This window comes from Apodemus sylvaticus, chromosome 3, assembly GCF_947179515.1.
Source record: "Apodemus sylvaticus chromosome 3, mApoSyl1.1, whole genome shotgun sequence".
NCBI classification, from domain to species: Eukaryota; Metazoa; Chordata; class Mammalia; order Rodentia; family Muridae; genus Apodemus; species Apodemus sylvaticus.
The window spans coordinates 134251777-134273160 of record NC_067474.1 but is presented as its reverse complement, the minus strand read 5'-3'; the positions used below and the strand labels follow the sequence as shown (position 1 = coordinate 134273160).

Genomic DNA, 21384 nt, shown 5'->3' with positions numbered 1-21384 from the left:
TTTTTTCTTTTTCTTTTTTAAAGGCAAGGTTTCATTCTATAGCCTAGGGGGGACCGACTGGAATCTGCTGTATAACACTAGCTGGCTCCAAACTCAATTATACCTCACCCTAATATGTGTGGACTCTCACATCCAGAAAAACAAGGAGATAGGTTGAACTTGGAAACAATTTGAGAACTAGAACCCCATGTCTACTCGCAGCCTGTGAGTTATATGGTCGCGGTACACTGTTGTCATGGTTACTGCAGTCTCCGGAGCCAATGGGGTAGTCTGTAGATCCTGGAAGCCAATGGTGTGCGCTGTAACGACTGCCATCACTGCCATCACAGGAAGAACGGCCCCGAGCACCCAAAGTGTGTGCGGTCTCCATGGCTCCCGCCGGGTCGCGCCTGCGCGTCTCCCGGTGAGCGTGGTTGCCATGACAGCGACTGGGCGGCTAGAGCTGAGAGACCCCTGCTCCTTCTGCGCTCTCTCAGGAAAATCCCACCTCTGCCCCGGGACGGACCTGCTCTTCCCGTGTGCGCATTCCAGATCTCTTCGGATCCCCGGTGGGCTCCTTCGCGCAGTACTGGCGGGCTTCTGCGTGCCCGGCCCGGTAACGGTTCGCCCGGGAGAAACGTACTCGTGACTGTCCCCGAAGGTCCCGACAGCCACAAAGGCCCCAGAAACACCATTGTGCCCTGCGCGCGGGCCGAGGGAAAGGACTGCGGGGCTACCTTCGGCACGCGCAACCTTGCATCTGGATGAAGCTCTGCAGGCCTCTGAGGACACCAGCATCCGAGGACATCAAGTCAGTTGCCTTCTGCCTTTCAGCCTTCAACTCCATCCACTTCTCTCACCCTCCGAGCACCGGCCCCTTTATCCTGTTTACCCCACAACCATCTCACCCTTCCCTGTCCACGCTGTGCATTGTTGAATGTCTTCACCATTCTGTCACCTATAGGCCACCTCCTTCCGCTTCCCTCCAGCGAGGCTTTGCATGATTGCACATTTGTCATCCTTCAGCCCTGCAGCCCCTGTAAGGAGTTTCCGTTTCTCGGCACTGTTGCAAATTCTCTGTCTTGGGTGACTTGAGATGGATGAAGTAAACGTTGCAAATGAACACATTAGGCTGTTGCAAACCTATTGTATTTTGAAAATAGAAAAAATTTAAATGTCAGTTTTGTACTTCTTGTCAGCCGTATACACACATACCATATGTGAAAGTTTAAGTTCTGTTCCTTGTTAAGTAGTATGTTAGATATAAATTTAAGCAATATGTTCATACTTGTAAAAATGACCATAGACTATGGTCGTTGGAAAATGACCATAGAGTCGAATTTTGACTTTTAGGCCAAAGTACATCCAACACCCGGGAATTGTGGGATTTGCCAGAGTGGGGATACTTGAAACTGTTAGTGTGTCTCTTTATTTTTCATCTCAGTTTCTAAATTAGAAATCACTTTTGGTGAAGGGAATCAATCAAAAAAAAAAAAAAAAGACTAATCCAGAAGTTCTAAAGTGTAAAATGGACTCATTTAGAGCCAGTGAAATTTTATTTTAGCCTGGAAAGTATTATTTAAGTCATACATTGGTCTCATAATATGCATTCTGTATTGGTTCTTAATATTGTTCTCTCAGTGTTTGGGTTTAAGTGTAAGCCTGTGTCTGAGGAGCAGTGAATTTACATTTTAAGCAGGTCCTTTGAGGGTTATAATATTATGATCTCTCAGACCAAGTAAAGCAGTATTTCAGATGTCTCATGATGAGGGTCAGTTCTAATTTCCAAACGGTGAAAAGCTCAGTTCTCTGTACTAAGTTAGAAAGGACAGTGTTCTGAAGCTTTTCTAATTTTTCATATCAAATAAAATTAAGGAGAATTTCTTGAAAAAACATACTGAGGCTGGGCATGGTGGGACATTCCTTTAATCCCAGCATTTGGGAGGAAAAGACAGGGGGAACTCTTGAGTTTGAAGCCAGTCTGGTCTACAAATTGAGTACAGATCAGCCAGAACTCTGTTACAGAAAGAAACCTGTCTTGAGCCAGGCGGTGGTGGCACATGCCTGTAATTCCAGCATTCTGGGAGGCAGAGGTAGGCGAATTTCTGAAGGCAGAGGCAGGTGAATTTCTGAGCTCGAGGCCAGCCTGGTCTACAGAGTGAGTTCCAGGACAGCCAGGGCTGTATAGAGAAACCCTGTCTCGGAGGAAAAAAAAAAAAAAGAAAGAAAAGAAACCTGTCTTGAAAAATGAATCAAGGAAGAGGAGGAGGGAAGAAGAAAAAGAAGGAGGAGGAGGAAGAGGAGGAGGAAGAGGAAGAAGAAGAAGAAAAGAAGAAGAAGAAGAAGAAGAAGAAGAAGAAGAAGAAGAAGAAGAAGAAGAAGAAGAAGAAGAAGAAGAAAGAGAGCAAACTACAGAGGCAATTAGGTTTTGTTTTACGAGGTGCTTCCTCCTCTGATAAGTATTAGACAAAAATTATGACAAGATTAAATTATTGTCTTTTCCTATTCTCCTCTAACAGTCCTAAAGCAGAGGTGGGGTAGGATGGAGTGAGGAGAGTTTGATTTATGAGACCTTTGCAAGGCATGGAGTCACATGAAGTCGTGGGTTGTGCTAGCGCCTAGTCAGTAGTGGCCAGGGCTTTCATGATACATCCTTCCACATACAAAACATCTCATTTAACAAAGATTGGTCCCACCTAAAGTGCAAACAGTGCCAGAGCTAAGAAACGTCCTAACATAACCAACAGTGACTTCATGTACTCTATGAGTCCTTGTTCACATGGGTGCATTTTACATATAGATGCTGTGAGTTTTTCTCTTCATTTATGTTGAGCCTTTCTCATGTTGCTACCTTCTTAAAAGTATATTTTATTTAGGAATTGAAACAACCTGTGAATCGTATTCTTATGTTTAAGGTTATGTGTGTTTGAATTATATTTCTGTAGAAGGAAGGGTAATTAGGGTGAAAAGTCACATGAGTGTCTTCCAGTTTTGTAGCCTCGTATTTGTTTGTTCCTTAGCATCACTTATAGACCACGTGATCCAAAACCAGTCCCTTCCTCAGAGCCAGAAAACCATCCCTCTGTTGTAGCTTGAGAGCAGAAATGCTGTTTGTCCTCTCTCCACCTACAATTCGTTATTACGTTGACACTGCAACTTACCAGCTCACCCTGTAGATGTGAGAAGTTTGATTGAAAACCATGTTTACACTTGCTAAGATGCTAAATGACCATTTCTTCAGTATCTGCTTCAGAGAGAAGACTGTACTCATAAACTTTGTCAAATGGGGGCAGTTTTAGGTACACTTTAAATATCAGAGAATTTATAACTCAAACACCTTGAGATCTGTTATATTAGATTTTTAAGGTTTCCCAACCACCAAGTCTGAGTCTACTGGGGAGAAAATTTGTTCTGGAATGCTCTAACACCATCCCAGGCAGAAGGACCTGGGTGTGCAGAGTCAAGGAATTAATTGTCAGCAGCATAATGGAAGCATTGGTCATCAGACTTGGGAGCCTAAGGCTAATGAGGATCAGAAGATGAACTCAGAGAAGCAGACAGAAACCAGGCTGCGGAGAATTTTCGAATGCCAAAGGACTCTGAACGGTGCCTGAAAGCAATGCAAACATTAAGCAGCAAGTGATCTGCATTCGAGAAACGAGCCTCCGGGGGCCTTGACAGAGCACGGGCTGGATAGAGCCAGCTCGCTCTTCAGAGTGCACTGTGAGTGCCTACACTAAGCCATCGAGCTTGGGAGATGATCAGGAAGTGAGGAAAGAGCAAGCAGCTACAGCCCTGGGCACTGTGTGGTGGGAAGATGACTAGGGAGGAGTCAGGGATGACCCCCCCCCCCCCCCGGGCCAGGCTGGGTCGCTGGTGACTATTACTATGGAATCCAGAAGGTAGTGGGGAAAATGGTGGATGAATCAAGCCAAGCTGTTCAGTTGACAACTGGACATGGACTGATCTCACTGACTGAGAGCTATCCACGTGGAGGAGGGCCCAAGTCCTTGAGACCTGATTAATGAACCAAAGGTCTCAAAAGATTGAGCCAAGAGAAACCAAGCATTGGCCTATTCTGAAAGGATGTGTAGGCTTGGGGCTTGAGGAACTGTTGTCAGCCTCGATGATGAGCAGTAAACAAAGACTATCCTGCCAAGAGGAGGGGCATATTCACAGAGAAACCCAGACAGACGTGCATTAGGAAGCCAGATGTGGTGGCGAACACCTGTCATCTCAGAACTGGAGGCAGAGGCAGGCAGAGCTCTGTGAGTTCAAGGCTACCCTGGTCTGTACAGGGAGCTTCATGCTAGTGAGATCCTGTCAAAAACAAACAAACAAACAAACAAAACATTTTTTAAGAAAAAAATAGCCAGGCGTGGTGGTGCACGCCTGTAATCCCAGCACCTGGGAGGCAGAGGCAGGTGGATTTCTGAGTTCAAGGCCAGCCTGGTCTACAGAGTGAGTTCCAGGACAGCCAGGGCTACACAGAGAAGGAAAGGAAAGGAAAGGAAAGGAAAGGAAAGGAAAGGAAAGGAAAGGAAAAAGGAAAGGAAAAAGGAAAGGAAAAAGGAAAGGAAAAAGGAAAGGAAAAAGGAAAGGAAAAAGGAAAGGAAAAAGGAAAGGAAAAAGGAAAGGAAAAAGGAAAGGAAAAAGGAAAGGAAAAAGGAAAGGAAAGGAAAGAGGAAAGGAAAGGAAAGGAAAGGAAAGGAGGAAAGGAAAGGGGAAAGGAAAGGAGGAAAGGAAGGAAGGGGAAGGGAAGGAAAGAAAAAGAAAGAGAGAGAGAGAGAGAGAGAGAGAGAGAGAGAGAGAGAGAGAGAGAGTAAGTCTCATGACCAGACCTTTCGCACTTAGAAGCAGACAGATGTGGAACTCAGGGTCAGCTGAGCTTGAGTTCCTGAACCTTCTCCTCCCTTCTAAGTGCTAGGGTTACAGATGTGGACCATGACACCTGCTGACCTTACATCTTATTCTTTCGGTAACATTCTTGAGGAAATAAGGAATTAACTGGCTGGTAGTAACAGCATGCTCAAATAATAATGGCTTCAGTAGGTGGGGACCACAGCTCCATAATAGAATTCACGTGTTTGAATTCTCAGGGGAAAACACTTAGTCTAAAAGAATAGATGGGCGTTAGATGGCTTGGCAGGTGTGATCCGAAGAACTCACAAAAAACTGGGTGCCGTGGCTGGTAACTATAATCCTGGCAGTAATATGGTGAGATGGGAGGCAGAGACAGGAACAGAAGCTCACAGGCTGACAAGCCTAGCGTATGCAGAGCTGTGAGGAAGAGAGACAGCCTCAGGCGGGTGGAAGGAGAGAAGTGACAAAGGTGTCCTCTGATCACCTCACACGTACATGAAATCCATGTATGTGTGTGCGCAAACACACGCATGCACGTACGCACGCACGCACAAACATTTAAAAATTAAAAAGGCAATTGCCTGTACTCTGTAGGCTGTATTTGAAATTGTGAGAGGTTCGGGTTTCTTCTTTTGGCTTATTTTTGTCAGGTGGTTTCCATTCGATGGCATCAAGTTGGCTGCTCAAGTTTCAGCTATCGTTTGAATTCCAGACAATAGATATAGGAAGAGGGAAGGAAAAGGGATTCTGGGACGCAGGGCAGAATGCCATTTGTCTCCTCTTGGTGAGAACTTGGTCACAGGAATATGGCTAGCAGTGATGAAGGGCAGCTTTTTGATTGCTACAGGTAATATCTTAGGTAATACCTTATTTCTGAGAAAGAAGGAAAAATCCAGGTCATAACTAAAGGACACCTGACATCTTAGCCACACACCAGTGTTTGTTCCAACGTCAGTGTTGCTCCAACATCCACAGGGTCATGCAGACATCTATTGAACCAAGGGTAGCAGCTGTGCCAAGCTGTTATCACAGTAGAGGAGGGCAGAGAGTCAAAGTGGGTTCATGGGAATGAAAACATTTAAATACCAGTAAAAAAAAAAAAGGAGGAGGAGAAACCCAGAAGAACACTGAGTAAGACAGGCTAGGCAGGAGTGCAGGTAGGACAGCGTGACATCACAGTGCAGCTAAAGAAAGCTTTCATGAAAGAGTGAACAGGTGAGAATAGAAGTCACCTGTAAGAACAGGAAACTGTCCAGTTGGATGTAACATTTCAGATTACATCTAGATAGCAACACCTAGATAAATAGCATCTAGATTAGTTGCTAGTCTGAGTACATTGTCCAAAACCAAACAGTGTGTATGAGAGAGATGCTGTCCAAGAGGACAACAGCTGGAAAGGACTAGACTGAACCGCTAGAAGGGGGTGTTTTCTTGTTTTGTCACTGGGTTATACTCCCAGGCCTATATCCTTATTTTTACTATCATGGTTGTCTTGAGCTTGGCCAAATATCAGTAGGGAGGAAGATTATGTGCGTTTGGAAAGGAAAATGAAGACATAGAGGCCGGGCGGTGGTGGCGTACACCTGTAATCCCAGCACTCTGGGAGGCAGAGGCAGGTGGATTTCTGAGTTCGAGGCCAGCCTGGTCTACAGAGTGAGTTCCAGGATAGCTAGGGCTATACAGAGAAACCCTGTCTCAAAAAAACCAAATTCAACCCCCCCCCCAAAAAAAAGACATAGAGAATAGGACCCAGATGACAGGTAAAAGGACTGATCTTGGTCAAGAGGATGAATGTCCTGGTTAGCCTTAATTGTTCACTTGACACAGCCTAGAATCATCTGAGAGCCCCAACTGAGCAATTGCCCAGGTCACCTTGGTCTGTGGGGATGACTGTGGGTGAGTGATTGCTGTGATTATTAATAATCAAATTAATAATCAAAACAGGAGGGCTCAGCCTACTTCAGGCGTTGCCATGCCCTGGTGGTGAGCTGTATAAAGAAGTTAGCTAAGCAGGAGCCTAGAAGAGAAGCCAGCAAGCAGTGTTCCTCTCTCCTGCTTCGATTCTTGTGTTGACTTCTCTCAGTGTGAGACTGATCTGGAAATGTCTCCAGGTAAACACTTCCCTCCTAGAAGTTGCTCTTGGTCCGAGTGTTTTGTCACAACAGAAAGGAAACCAGGACAGTGAACATCTTTTCCACTGAGGAAGGAGAGATAAGGATATCTAAAGATGAAGTATTCTGTGTGGGAGTGGGAAGGAAAGAAGATGGGCTTTGTTTTCCTAGGGTGGAGAATGAGATTATCTGTCAAGAATAAGAGCCAGGATTTCCAGTAGAAGCTGCCAACACACAGAGTGACCTAGAAGATGGAGACCATGAATTAATTGTAGCAGCTTAACTCTGTGTGCTGGTTTGGCGTTTCTCTTCCAGCACTCAGAAACCTAAAGTAGATAAAGATTAGTGAAACTTTCCCAGGACTGATATTTTCAGGATGGTTGGACAAGGAACAAGATAATTGGGAATATTGGTGAGGTTTAATAAAAATAAGAACTCGGGGCCTAGCTGGGCAGTGGTTGCACATGCCTTTAATCCCAGCATTTGGGAGGCAGAGGCAGGCGAATTTCTGAGTTCGAGGCCAGCCTGGTCTACAGAATGAGTTCCAGAACAGTCAGGGTTATACAGAGAAACTCTGTCTCAGAGAAAGAAAGAAAGAAAGAAAGAAACAAAGAAAGAAAGAAAGAAAGAAAGAAAGAAAGAAAGAAAGAAAGAAAGAAAGAAAGAAGGAAAGAAGGAAAGAAGGAAAGAAGGAAAGAAGGAAAGAAGGAAAGGAAGAAGAGAAGAAAAGAGAAGAAAAGAAAAAGAAAAGAAACCGGCCTTTCTGCATTGCTGATGGGAAAATAAAATGATTCCATTATAGTAGATGATTGGTAAAGGATTATATATAACCAGTCTATTCCTAGTTAATAAAGCCCAAAGAGCAGAAAGCAAGGACTTATAACAATGCTCATATGCCTATGTCCATAACAGCATCTTTCACAATAGTGCAAAGATAGAAGCTACTCAGTATCCATCAGCAGATGAATGGATAGACTTACTATGTGCAGAACGTGGAGTATTGCTAGAGGACAGAAGCTGAGGTGGGGATGGCTAGAAGCTAAGTGGAATGGGCCAATCCAAGGAGAAGTTACCCATGGTTACACTTACAGTGGGCACTCTGACTCCTCAGAAACTAGAGGACAAAGAGAGGTGCTTGCTGTGGGCTGTGGAGTGTCAAGCATTATAGTGTAGGAAAGATTTTCTGTTGGGGATAGTTTTAGTGTTCTGAAAATGAAATAGACCGTTCTGTACAACAGCAAAATGAAAGGTGGGATCCAGTGTCCTCGGGGCTTTGCCTTTGGAATAAGGACAGCTCATTCGTTTCTCGAGGGGAAAGAACGCAGGAGTTGGTGGGTGGGTAAGGCAGTGTGGAGGGTCTTTGGGGAGCAAGAAGCAGGGTGACAGTGGGAGGGGAGGTGATGGAGGCTTGGGAGAGAGGGTGTGGTCTAGTTCTATAGGGAATGGAAGCCAGACGACAGCTGGGCCGCAGTGAGGCTTCACTGGGGGTGAGCAGACTCCTGACACCAAGCAGTGCTGGCCAAGGCTCTCCAGCCCTGGTTGGCTTTGGAGGGAGGGCAGGAGATGGGGAGTCGTGAGGAAAAGAACCAGGGTTTGCTCAGCAGCTAAAGCAGAAGCAACAAAGTGTGTGGGGGAGGGGGAGCGTGTGCCCGGGGCACGGATTACAGCGACAGCCGTGTTCCCGGGGCACAGATTACAGCGACAGTTGTGTTCCCGGAGCACGGATTACAGCGACAGCCGTGTTCCCAGAGCACGGATTACAGCGACAGCCGTGTTCCCGGGGCACGGATTACAGCGACAGCCGTGTTCCCGGGGCACGGATTACAACGACAGCCGTGTTCCCGGAGCACGGATGACAGCGACAGCCGTGTTCCCAGGGCACGGATTACAGCGACAGCCGTGTTCCCGGGGCACGGATTACAGCGACAGCCTGGCTCTAAACTGTGAAAGTGAGTGAGAGCCGAGATGTGGGCACACACCTGCAGTCCCAGAACTTGGGAGACTGAGGCAGGAGGACTGGGAGTTTAGGGCCAGCCTGGACTACATAGTGAGACCCTGACTCAGTAAATGAGAACTGGCAGGTGTTACAATTTCTATGGTTGAAACTGCACTAGAAGCATCCTGGAAGGGATCAGAGGATCCTGGTAGGATGTGGGAATGGACGGGTGAGAGGCCGTTCTTACTGGAGTGGAAGAGCCAGAAAATTACAGAAGGCCGAATAGGACGGAGGGCCAGGCCTGTGGGGTTTGCTGGAGGACTGGGAAGCTAGTGTACCAGGTCTGTCAGCACTAAGAAGCGCCCATGTCAGGACTTGTCGAGTGACCTTGGGCAGGTCACTTGGCTTCCTGTTTCGCCAAGTCTTCATGTCTTAAGGACGGGTGTTACTGCTCTGTCACTGGAGTCAGTACGATGGAAAGAACCACTTGTGAAGTTCATCTGCCACACAGTAGGTGCTCAGAAAACAGCATAACTGTGCACTCACTCTGACCCGAGTCCCTGTAAACCTTAAAAGGTGCAAAACCTTGCTCTTCAAAAGCTGCTGTTGGCTTCGATTTTTCAGAACCTTCTTTAATAAGGGCTCGTAAGTGTTTCAGCTTCCCTTCTAGCCCACCACACACCAGAAGTAGTGAGAAAGAAATGTTAATAGCAAACGGGGGTTGTGAACCTGTTTAGAAATAGTTCTTTGGGGGATTTTCCCATGTTTGTTGTCAGCAGTCCAGTCCTCTAGCAAAAAATGCCAACACCAGTCAGCAGCTGCAGTCCAGCCCACTGGGCAATCAGCACTCACGAATCTCAACAGAAGTTTGATCCAGAAAAAAAATCCATCAATTGACCTGAGTCTGTGAGTTACTCTATGAAGTTACAACATGCGAAGATCAGCAATGCAATGCAAGGCGAACCGATACCAGAGCATCAGCAGCAAAGGCTAGGGAGGTGGAGTATGGTAAACCAATACCAGAGCCTCCTCCTGCTCACTGTCTGTGGGGTCATTTTTATATTCTTTTTAAAAACATTATGTATCCTCTCATGTGTCTGCTTCGCAAAACATCCCTTCACTTGTCTGCCCCAGCAAAACATCATATGACATAACTGACTTTCCAAAGAAATGAGAAATTTCTACTTCAGGCTGTAGTGGCAATGAAGTGTTTATGGAGTGGGAGCTGCTCCACACTGTTACTGCTGTGTCAGTGTGACAGTGGGCAGGGAGGACCAAAGACTCTCCTACCATACTGCCTTCCTCTTCCTCCCTCCCTTCCTCTCTTCCTTCCTTTCCCTTCCTGCCATCCTTCCTCCCCTTTCTCCCTCCCTCCCTCCATCCCTCTCTTTCTTCCTCCCTCCCTTCCTCCATCCCTCCCTCTCTTCCTCCCTTTCTCCCTTCCCTCATTCCTTCCTTTCTTCCTTCCTCTTCCTGCCATCCTTCCTCTTCCTCCCTCCCTCATTCTATCACTTTCCCTTCACCTTTCCCATTTCTCCTTCCCTTTCTACCCTTTCTTTTCTTTCTTTTCAAAGGTTTTATTTTTACTTTTGTTAGTGTGTTTGTGTGTGCACATGTGCCAGTCACATGTGTTTGAGCCCCAATCGAGGCCAGAATCTAAGCTCTATCTAAACTACTAAGAAGGAGTTACAAGGTTTTGTTGTGTTAGAATTGCAGCTGATCTGGACAGATCACACCAGGCCAGCACAGTTCCATGAGAGAGGTTTATTGGGGGTATGGGGGAGGACAAAAGGGAACAGCAAAGAAGAAGGAGGAGGAAAGAGAGAGGAGGTCAGGGGGAGCTCTGCTCTTTATTTGGCCTGTGATGTAATTGCATGCATAGCTCCGCACTGTTGAGTGTGCAGTGAGGGTGGGCAGATGAACCTATGGCAGTTGCCATGGCAACAGACACATGGGTCCTTTCGGGTTGTCTAGGAGTGACGTCACCATCATTGCTGGATTCAGAGCTGGTTCCTTACTGTAAAGCCAGCTCCTGATGCCAACAGTTGTGAGCAGCCCTATATAGGTGCTGGGAACAGAACTCAGGACCTCTGGATGAACAGCATGCCCTCTCAGCCATTGAGCTTTCTCACCAGCCCATTTTCCTTCTTCTTTTTTTTTTTTGTTTGTTTTTTAAAGATTTATTTATTTATTTCATGTATGTGAGTACACTGTCGCTGTCTTCAGACACACCAGAAGAGGGCATCAGACCCCATTACAGATAGTTGTGAGCTACCATGTGATTGCTGGGAATTAAACTCAGGATCTCTGGAAGAGCAATCAGTGTTCTTAACCACTGAGCAATCTCCCCAGTGCTCTGTTTTAAAACAAGTTCTCACTATGTAGCCCAGCCTAGTCTCAATCTCACGATTCTCCTGCCTCTACTTCTCAAGTGCTGGGATTGGGCATGTGCTGCTGTGTCCACCACTCTTATGTTATTGTTTCTGAAAGTTTTCAAACACCCTGTGGGATGGGGAGGAGAGGACAGTGTCGGTGTTACTTTTATTAATTATTAAACTCTAAGTGAGAATTTTCTTGGTGTTTTATAAAACAATAGCTATTTGCCTACAATTCTTTTTATACTTTCCTGTTATTTCTTCCCAACAGAAGCCCAAATAAGGGAAACCAACCAAATGTGTCAAGAAGGCTTGTCCAGACTAGCTCTGAGCAGCCCCAGGAAACAGACTGCATGCTCACTGGGAGAGAGGACACTGGCAGAGGCCCAGGAACTTGTGGACTCCACGCTGGAGTCTCGAAGACATACAAGCAGTAGCCTACAGAAAGAATTTCCCCAGGTAATCTAGAATTAACTAGATAAATTAGTGAAAATGCAGGCCCCCTGAAGCCCCATTATTCATCTAGTCGACCATTCACTAAAGTATCAGGAAACCCATTTACATGCTTCAGAATACAGCTTTGTAGTTGGATGGCGTTCCTTTGTAGTTGGATGCCAGCTGTAAGCGTTTGAACTTGCCGAGGACCAGCCTTGCCTTGGAGAGGGGTTCTGAGAGAAGGTCTGTTTGAGAGGGTGAAACAAAAGAAGTTAAATCGTGGGTTACAAACTGGTGGCCTAGGTTCTGCTCCAGAGAGCTTTCCAGACCGCTTTCTCTATGTTCTGTTCAGCACAAGGAGGCTTTCTCATGCTATTCTAAAAACTCTCTAGATAGCTTGCAAACCAGAAAAGTCTTTTATTTTATGTATTGATTTAGTCATTACCCCCAGTTCCCTTTTAATTATCCCATGAATCAGCATCCCATGACCCCAGCCCCTTGCTTTTTAGAAAAAGACTGCAAGCACAAGCAGAGACAATAAGATAGCTGGGTGGGACCCCACACTCAAATTACCATGTTGACCATGCCTGGACCTAAATCTTTCTGAGCAGCTGGCTCATAGTGCAGCTGCCTCTGTTCCTTAATATCTGTGAAGCTCCTTATACAATTCATATTGCATCCTTATATTTTGCATAGTTGAGAAAGTATATATTTTTGAACTCATGTTTTCAGCATTCATTCCCACAGCCTTAAGAGCTGTCCTGAAGGTCTCAGCATTCTATGATTTGCTGAGGCATAGGCCTACCTTTGCTCCCTGGACTCATGCCGTAGATGATTATCATGGAGTCAGTGACCTTGGCAGAGGGGACATTCCTCCAAAGGAGGTACATGAAAATATGTACACTATTATACAAACAAGCCTTATATCCACATCAGCCATCAACATTCAGGGGGGCCCATGCCCTGGTGGTTCTGTTCCACAGGCAGGAAGCCATGTTGTAACTGTCCCTTCCAGGGCCACTCCTGGACTCATTCCTGGATGAACAGGCTGACTTTCATGAGACACAATCACCTCACCCGTGAATCTGACCTGCTCTGGCCTCTGACCTATGAACTCAGCTCCTGCACGGAATGGCTGTAAGGATGAAATGAGTTAGTGTACGTGCACTAGTTACTTTCCTCACTCTGTGATCACATACCCAACAGAGGCCACTTAAGGGAGAAGAGGTTTATTTTGGCTCCTGATTTTGATGGGTATCATCCATCCCAGCAGGAAGGCTCAGTTAGAGCAGTGCCAGCTGAGCATAGGGGGCAGGGCAGCATCTGCCACATCTTGGTAGACCAGGAAGCAAAGAACTAGATCTGAATGACTGTGTCTTCCCAGACTGTCCACTATTGGCCATGCCCCAAAGGTTCTGAAGCCTCTCATGACAGCACCAAAGCTGGGGAGCAGGTGTTCAGATACATGAACTTGGGGGCAGGGAGCAGAGTGGGGGAGCATTTCACACTTAAACCACATGGTATGCAAGTCTGTGTTGGTGAGAAGCAGAATAAACTGAAATTCTTGTATCCCACTATTGCACAACTATTTTTAAAATTAGGCATCGTGTGTGTGTGTGTGTGTGTGTGTGTGTGTGTGTGTGAGAGAGAGAGAGAGAGAGAGAGAGAGAGAGAGAGAGAGCAGGGATCAGTGTTGGTATCTCCCTTACTCTCCACCTTTAGGCGGGGTCTCTCCCTGAACCTGCAGCTCACTGACTTGGTTAGGCAGCTGGTCAGTGTGCTGAGGGATCTGCCTGTGCCTGCTGCCAGCCCTGATTTTAATGTGGGTACTGAGGATCTAATTGTGCTTGCACAGAAGGCAGGATCCTTCTGGAACTCACAGAGATACCACAACCTCTTCTTCCTGAATATCTGGGATTAGAGGCCATAATGTCTGGCCCAGCAGGATTCTTTTCAGTATGGGGGCAAGAAACCCAGGCTTTTTGCATGTTCAGGGCAAGCACTTGTTCACTGAGCTACACAACCAGGCTTCAGTGATTTTTTTTTTTTTTTAGAAGATGTAACACACATTGTTGAAAATTTTGATCTATTTAATAAAGACTACCTATTATGTGATCTTTTATCTTTCCCAACTTATTATAATGTTTTTAATATTTTAATGCATAATTTAATCCATCTTAAACTATTAATCCACATATCTTTTTTATTTTTTGGTTTTATTTTATGTGTATAGGTGCTTTGCCTACAAATATGCAGAGAGACCAGAAGAGTTGGGTGAAACTCCTAGAACTGGAGTTACAGGTGGCTGTGAGCCACCATGGGGGGTTCTAGGAACTGAACACAGGTCCTTTGGGAGAACAGCCAGTACTCTTAACTACCGAGCTATCTCTCCAACCCTGGAACAAACATATCTGAATATATTCACACAGAAATTAGGTAAAAGATGACTTATAGTTAGCTACATTTATTAGGTAAAGGGATCTAATTTTTACTTGACCAAGGTATTTTTTTAGACTGCTACCCAGGTTCCTGGTAACTCTGATGTACTCTTTGCAAAGGCTGCCAGATTTTCTCAAATTTTACCTTAACAAAATCAAGAAACAGAGGCTTCTGTTAAATAGATCAAAATTTTCAACAATGTGTGTTACATCTTCTAAAAAAAAAAAAAAATCACTGAAGCCTGGTTGTGTAGCTCAGTGAACAAGTGCTTGCCCTGAACATGCAAAAAGCCTGGGTTTCTTGCCCCCGTACTGAAAAGAATCCTGCTGGGCCAGACATTATGGCCTCTAATCCCAGATATTCAGGAAGAAGAGGTTGTGGTATCTCTGTGAGTTCCAGGCCGGCCAGGGCTACAAAGTAAGACCTGTCTCAGAATAAACCAAAACAAAACAAATACATATACTTTGGGGGAGTTGGAGGGCACGTAGAGAGATACCTGTGTGGTTAAGAACATATAATATTCTTGCAGAGGTCCAGGGTTCAGTTCCCAGCACCCACAATGGTTAGCTCACAACCTCCTGTAACTCCAACTCCAGTGGACTCCTTTGGCCTCTGGCCTCTTCCAAGCACTTGCATGGCTGTGCACACAACCCACACACTTATGCACAATTACTTAAGTATTTATTAATATTAAAATATTAAAAGTAACTCTTCTTTAAAAGAGTACACATACTTTGGGGTTAATGGACCAAGGGAAGCATCCTGCAAACTCTTTGATGCACAATACATATTGGGGCTGACAATACATACTAGAGGCACCACACTTGTTTTTGGTGATCACATAAACCTAATCTTAGTGTGTTAGATGGCACCATGTGAATTGGTTTTACAAATAAAACCACCCCCAAGTACCCCTGATTCTGTTTGGTTCAACTTAATCAAAGACATGCACATGGGTGGAAATGCTGTTTGCTGCCTTTCTGTTGTTTTTTAAGACGTGGATGGGAGCCTCATGTCTTGAGGATTCTTGTTGTCAGTGTGTCGCTAACTGTAGTTTCATGTCAGCCTCAGGATGAAGACCAGAGTAAAGATGCAGTGCCTCAGGACTGCCTCATGAGGGAAGTGGAGTGCATAGCACAGAAACTGGAGGCCTCGCTGGAGGAGATCCACAGGGGAGCCCAGAAGCCCCCGGAGGAGGACAGAGAGCAGAGAAAGTTAGGTGAGTCGTGGCTTCAGACAACCATTCCGCTGTGGTTATAGTGGGGTCATCTGAGAGGATATGCCACAGGGAAATGGTTCAAAGATGAACATGTAAAAGACTCGTTGCTACTGGGTCCCCAGGTCTTCAGGAAACACAGGTTTGCCTGGCCAGCCCCAAGTGCACAACCCCAGACTGTGTGCCACTCCCCACTAAGAGTCCGGGCACCCAAACTACCCATTTCTTCCTTCTACATCCATCTTCCTCACCAAAACTAACCACCACTCTACCTGGAATACTATTTCTGAGTTTTGGCCACATGCATTATCATTTATTTAAAAGTTTATTTTGTTTATTTTTGTTTTATGTGTATGGGTGGTTTGCTTGCATATATGTCTGTGTACAATGTCTGTGCCTGGTGCCAGAAGAGAATAACTGACCTCTTGAAACCAGAGTTACATACAGGCAGTAGTGAGCTGCCGTGTTGAAGGGGTGCTAGAAGTTGAAAGTGGGTCTTCTGGAAGAGCAGCCAGAGCTCTTAATCCACTGAGCCTGAGTCATCTTTCTAACCCCTCGTTGTTAAAATAAAATGTAAAAAAATTTTAAATAGCTGATCATGGTGTGCAGACCTTGAGTTTCAGAACAGAGGCAGGTGACATTTCTAGGAGACTAGAGGCAGAGGCAGGTAAATCTTTGAGTTTGAGGCCAACCTGATCTACATAGTGAGTTCCAGGACAGCCAGGGCTATGTAGAGAGATCCTGTCTCAAAAATAAATAAATAAATGAATAAATAAATAAATAAATAAATAATCACATTAAGGGCTGAAGAAGTGGCTCGGTGGTTAAGAGTACTGGCTATTCTTCCAGAGATCCTGAGTTCACTCCCCAGCACCCACACAGTAGCTCCCAACTGTCTGTAGCTCTAGTTCCAGGGCTTCTGACACCTGCACACAGACAGACATACAGACAAGTACCATTGAACACAAAATAAGCAATAACAAAAATTAAAAGGAAAACAAGAAAATCACATTAAAACTTTCATTCTGTGTGTGCTTCGATTGTGGGCGACATGCTAAGGCACACATTTGGAAGCCAAAGGACAACTTGAAGGAATTGGAACATTTCCTTCCACCCTGTGGGTCACCACCACCATTGGACTCAAGCTGTCTAGCTTGGAGGCTGGTCTGTCCTCGGGGCCGTCTTGCCTGTAATCTTCATTCATTCAGTTTGTCCTTCTGCTTAGTCTCATACCATTTTGTGTAGCAGTCTACTGCCTTGATCGTATCCCCCTCCCCGCCCCAGGCTGCATGAGCATTTGTGCTGATGTGCATTTGTGCTGTGTCCACTTGGGGCTAGCATCAATTCTGCTGCTATTAAAATTCTCACACTTACCATGTGGGTATCTACATATTTCTAATCCTGATAAGAGTGAAGTCTCTGGATTGGAGACTGAGGGCACGGTCTCCTTTGGTCTTCCAAAATGCAGTCATGTGCCACCTTGGGGAGTCATTCTGGGAAATGGGTCATTGAACAATTTTCTTGCATGAATGTTATAGTGTGCTTACAAAAAACAGACAGTTGTTGAGCTGCCACATGGGAGCTGAGATGGCTACAGGTGATATACCCTGTAGGTTCGCCGCTGTATAAGGTTGACAGTGGATCAGATTCATTTTGTGGCCAAGATATCCTCTGTAGTGTAAGAGGCTCTGGTTGCTCCACACTCCGTGGCAATGCTTGCTGAAGTCTTACTCGTGTTGCCTGTCATGGTGAGCATAAGGTGGCGCTAACTGGCTTTAGTGTGAGAATTTGAGTTCTGTGTCTGCGATGGTGGTTGCTCATGTGTGCAGTTCAGCGCTATGCAAGTGTGTCCTGTGATGTTTACACACTGATGAGATTAGATTACCTAGCAACAGTTTCTCCAAACATCCCCCCCACCACCACCAGTGTTAAGTGAGGCATGGCTGTTTTAGGGCTGCCTTAAACACCCATCTCTCCTTGTAACATTCGTGGTCCAAGTTCTTCAGCATGTAGTCTAAAAGAGAATGGTTAGGAAATGGCAAGTTTGAGATCAGAGGTTCAGGAGTAAACATAGGATGTGGTAGGAACACTAGAAAGGAATTCAGGAAAGCTTGCAGAATTGTTTCTGTATCGACCGCTCAAAGAGAATAAAAAGGTATGAAATTTGATCGTTATGTGGGCCATTAGGTCCTTCTGTGTAGGACGGCCTCGAACTAATAGAGATCTGGGATTAAAGGGATATACTACAATGCTCAGCTCATTTGCTTTTGGCAGGGAGGAGAGTATTTATTTTTATGTGTATGAATATTTTCCTGATATATTGTTGCAAGAAATATTTAAAAAGAACAGCAAGTCCCCGTGCTACAGCAGGCATCAGCGGGCTACATGGCTTCAGCAGGGTCTTCTCATCTTGGCAAACTCTCTGGCCCAGAGCTCCCCCGAGATGTCTCCACCCAACTATCTAGTTCCTTTGGAGGGTTGCTGCCACTCCAGCCCCATGCAATGACTGCCCACCTCACAGTTAGCTGTCACAATTGCCAGTAACCCGGTAAAATCAAAAGTCTAGAATTTTATAATTAATCAGATTTACATATCAATAAATTCTTAATTCATAAGATGCCCACATAATAATTTCAAAGCCAATTGATAATGATACAAGCTGCACACCTAGATTAGACAAGTTATCCCAATTATTCTCTTTTTTTAAAGATTTATTTATTTATTATATGTAAGTACACTGTAGTTGTCTTCAGACACTCCAGAAGGAGTCAGATCTTGTTACAGATGGTTGTGAGCTGTCATGTGGTGGCTAGGATTTGAATTCAGGACCTCCAGGAGAGCAGTCAGTGTTCTTAACCACTGAGCTATCTCTCCAGCACCCTATCCCAATTATTCTATCCCTATATGATACTATAGCTACCTGCGGCTATTTAAAGCCACATGGAATCTGAATTGTCTTGTTTGTCCTCCATTTTCCTTCACCTCTTCTCCTGTGTCGCTCCCTGTCTCTGCAACTCTTTGCTCTGCCTCCCTTTTCCCTGTCCAATCATGGGCTTCTTGTATTAATAATTAAATTAATTGGACAGGGAAAATCCTGCTACAATGTATGTCTGTGCACCCCAAGTGCACAAAGCTCGAGGAGACCAGAAGAGGTGTCAGATCCCCTCAGACTGGACCCCCAGTTCGCTACCATGCGGATAGTGGGAACTGAACCTGAGTCCTCTGGAGGAACTCCTGTGAACCTCTGGAGTCCTCTCCTGTGTTCTTAACCACTGAGCTATTTCTCCAGCCCTTCATTTACTTTTTGTACATATGTTTTCTTTCTTTTTTCTTTTAGGTGATGCACTTGAGAATGCCCGACTGGAAATTGAAAAACTGAAAGATAATCTGATAAAATTGAGAGAAAGTGGTGAGTCCATAGCTTATATAGTAATGAATAATAATAAACCATACAAGAGCATGACATATATAGTGTAAAATATGAGTTGGGAGCTGGAGATGGGCTGCATGCTTAGCACTTAAGATCTGTGCAGAGAGCCGGGAGGTGGTGGCGCACGCCTTTAGTCCCAGCACTTGAGAGGCAGAGGCAGGTGGATTTCTGAGTTGGAGGCCAGCCTGGTCTACAGAGTGAGTTCCAGGACAGCCAGGGCTACACAGAGAAACCCTGTCTCGAGAATAAAGGTCTGTGCAGAGGACCTGAGCTTGGTTGTAACCCCCACATGGGGCAACTCACAACCACCCGTAGCTGGAGCTCCTGGGAATCTGACACCCTCTTCTGGCCCTGTGGACACTGCATACATGTACACAGACACCCACACATGAATAAAATAATACAATCTTTAAAACTTCTCCAATAATGAAAATCACAAGTGCCACTCCTACAGCCACTGCCACGCTTGCGGTGTCACTTGCCGCATACAGAGCAGCTGCTGCTCTGCTAGGAACCTTTTGTGACTACCAACAAATCAAGTAGGGAATATTTTCATCCTATTTCATAGATAAGGACGCTGAGTCATGGCAAGGGTAACTGAGTTACCATTAACTACAAAAAATATCACAGCTGATGTATGAATTCTTAAATGTCCAATTCCAAAACCTGTCACCAGGACAAAGACCGTCCTGAGACCACTGAAGTGAAGGCCCTTGCAATCCATTCAGCAACACCTCACGTGTGCTCACTGGGAAGCCAATAGCCTTGGAATGGTGTTGATGAGTTGGTCTGACACTACCTTGTTTATTTAATAATGCTACCGGCAGTCGCAATATTTAAGTATTTCTTTTCTTTTCTTTTCTTTTTTTGGTTTCTCTGTGTAGCCCCTTGCTGTCCTGGAACTCACTCTGTAGACCAGGCTGGCTTCAATCTCAGAAATCTGCCTGCCTCTGCTTCCCAAGTACTAGGATCAAAGGTGTGCTCGACCACTGCCTAGCATATTTTTCAATGGTCACAACAAAAATAATTCACAGAATGATTTTTATCAGTTTTAAATAATTCCAAAATTAGTTATTCTTTCCTTTTGACATATAGGAATATGATTATAAACTCAAAACTACTTATGGCAACCCACAGATCAGGTAACTAGAATGATCAGTAAGACTACAGAAGATCTGGCTGGCACTTTTGGAAACACTAGAATGCATACACTATTCACATACTTATGAACTATTTGCCAAGACTCCGAGGAAGTCAAACAATGGTGTTAACTAGGATCAGACAAGTCCCATTGCCAACCACACAGGATTAAACTAGAAGTCGGGGGCAGGAATATATTTTAAAATGTTCCCAAACATTTAGAAAGTCAAGAAGATGCTTCCATATAGGCAGCTGGCATCAGAAAAATGTCATAAGAGATAACAGGAAACATTTTGAATTGGCAAAGATGGAAACATGACTTTATCGATATTTGTGTATGGGTCTCCCCTCTCTTACAGATCATAGGCCGATTCAATCCACGAGGGCAGTGGAAGCAGAGATGTTGAACAGGGGGTTCATCAGCCCTGTGGGTACCCAGGTTGAATAAACCACCGCAGGACCCCCAGTCAGTTGGCAGATCAACTTTTCTTAGAGTTATTGAAGGCTTATAAAGTTTTGGGGGACCAGAGGTAGGGACATCCAGGATGGGCAAAGACCACTCATTGGCTGGGGGCTTAGGGTACCTGGAATTTCTCATTAGCATGGGGAAGCATTTCAGGAATCTCAGGTGCTGGCTGAACAGGTTTTGTCAGGAGAAAGGAAATTGATCCTATAAACTAATTGAGGCTACGTGACATTCCTCAGTTAGAAGTGTGTATGAGAGCTTAGAATTCTCCAGACAAGGTCAGAGGAGAAAACTTGCTAAAGAAGGGGGTCTCCCATATTTCGTGGACTCCAGAAGTCATCTGGTCATGGCGGACTCTGACCTTAATTAGCAGTTTTTCCACATTTGTGGCTCAAGGACTAAATCCGGGGCTTGAGGGATAAATCAGTGGCTTGAGGGACTCTGGCGGTACTTAATGTTTACACTAGACATCAAATAAGTTATAAAGCAACCTAAAAATTCAGAATAAGAAAAGCAAATGAAATGTGAACCAGCAGAAGGATGAAACTATTAAAATAAGAGTTAAGAACCAGTTAAGGGGGCTTCGGAATTTAGCTCAGTGGTAGAGCGCTTGCCTAGCAAGCACAAAGCTCTGGGTTCTGTCCTCAACTCTGGAAAAAAAGAAAAAAAAATACCCAGTTAAGGGTGGTGGCACACACCTTTGATCCGAGCCAAGAGGCAGAGTCAAGTAGCTCTTTGTGAGTTCAAGGCCAGCCTGGCCCAGCCAGAGATACTTAATAACCCTGTCTCAAAAAGGAAGAAGGGGGGAAAAAAAGGGAGATGGCTCAGCAGGTAAAGTGCTTGCCACAAAAAACCCGAGTAAAAGTTGAAAAGCAAGGTGCGGTGGTGCTCTGTAATCTCAGCAATCCTGTTTGGAGGCCGGAGGCAGGGGCAGGGAAGCTGTCAGGAAGCTTGTGGAACAGTGCACACACAGGAGAGGAGCAGAGACAAGCAG

At 45.2% G+C, this 21384-nt stretch overlaps 1 protein-coding gene across 1 annotated transcript in view; it reads left to right on the top strand.

Annotated features, from left to right (window-relative positions):
- The first annotated feature begins 334 nt into the window (after window positions 1–334).
- Window positions 335–21384, top strand: part of Ccdc30 (coiled-coil domain containing 30) — an 87772-nt gene continuing 66722 nt past the window's right edge. Inside the window, exons 1-4 of the mRNA XM_052177206.1 lie at window positions 335–790; window positions 11536–11723; window positions 15204–15357; window positions 18692–18763. Coding sequence (XP_052033166.1) covers window positions 11562–11723; window positions 15204–15357; window positions 18692–18763 — 388 coding nt within the window. The 5' untranslated portion in view covers window positions 335–790; window positions 11536–11561. The remainder of the gene's footprint in view (window positions 791–11535; window positions 11724–15203; window positions 15358–18691; window positions 18764–21384) is intronic.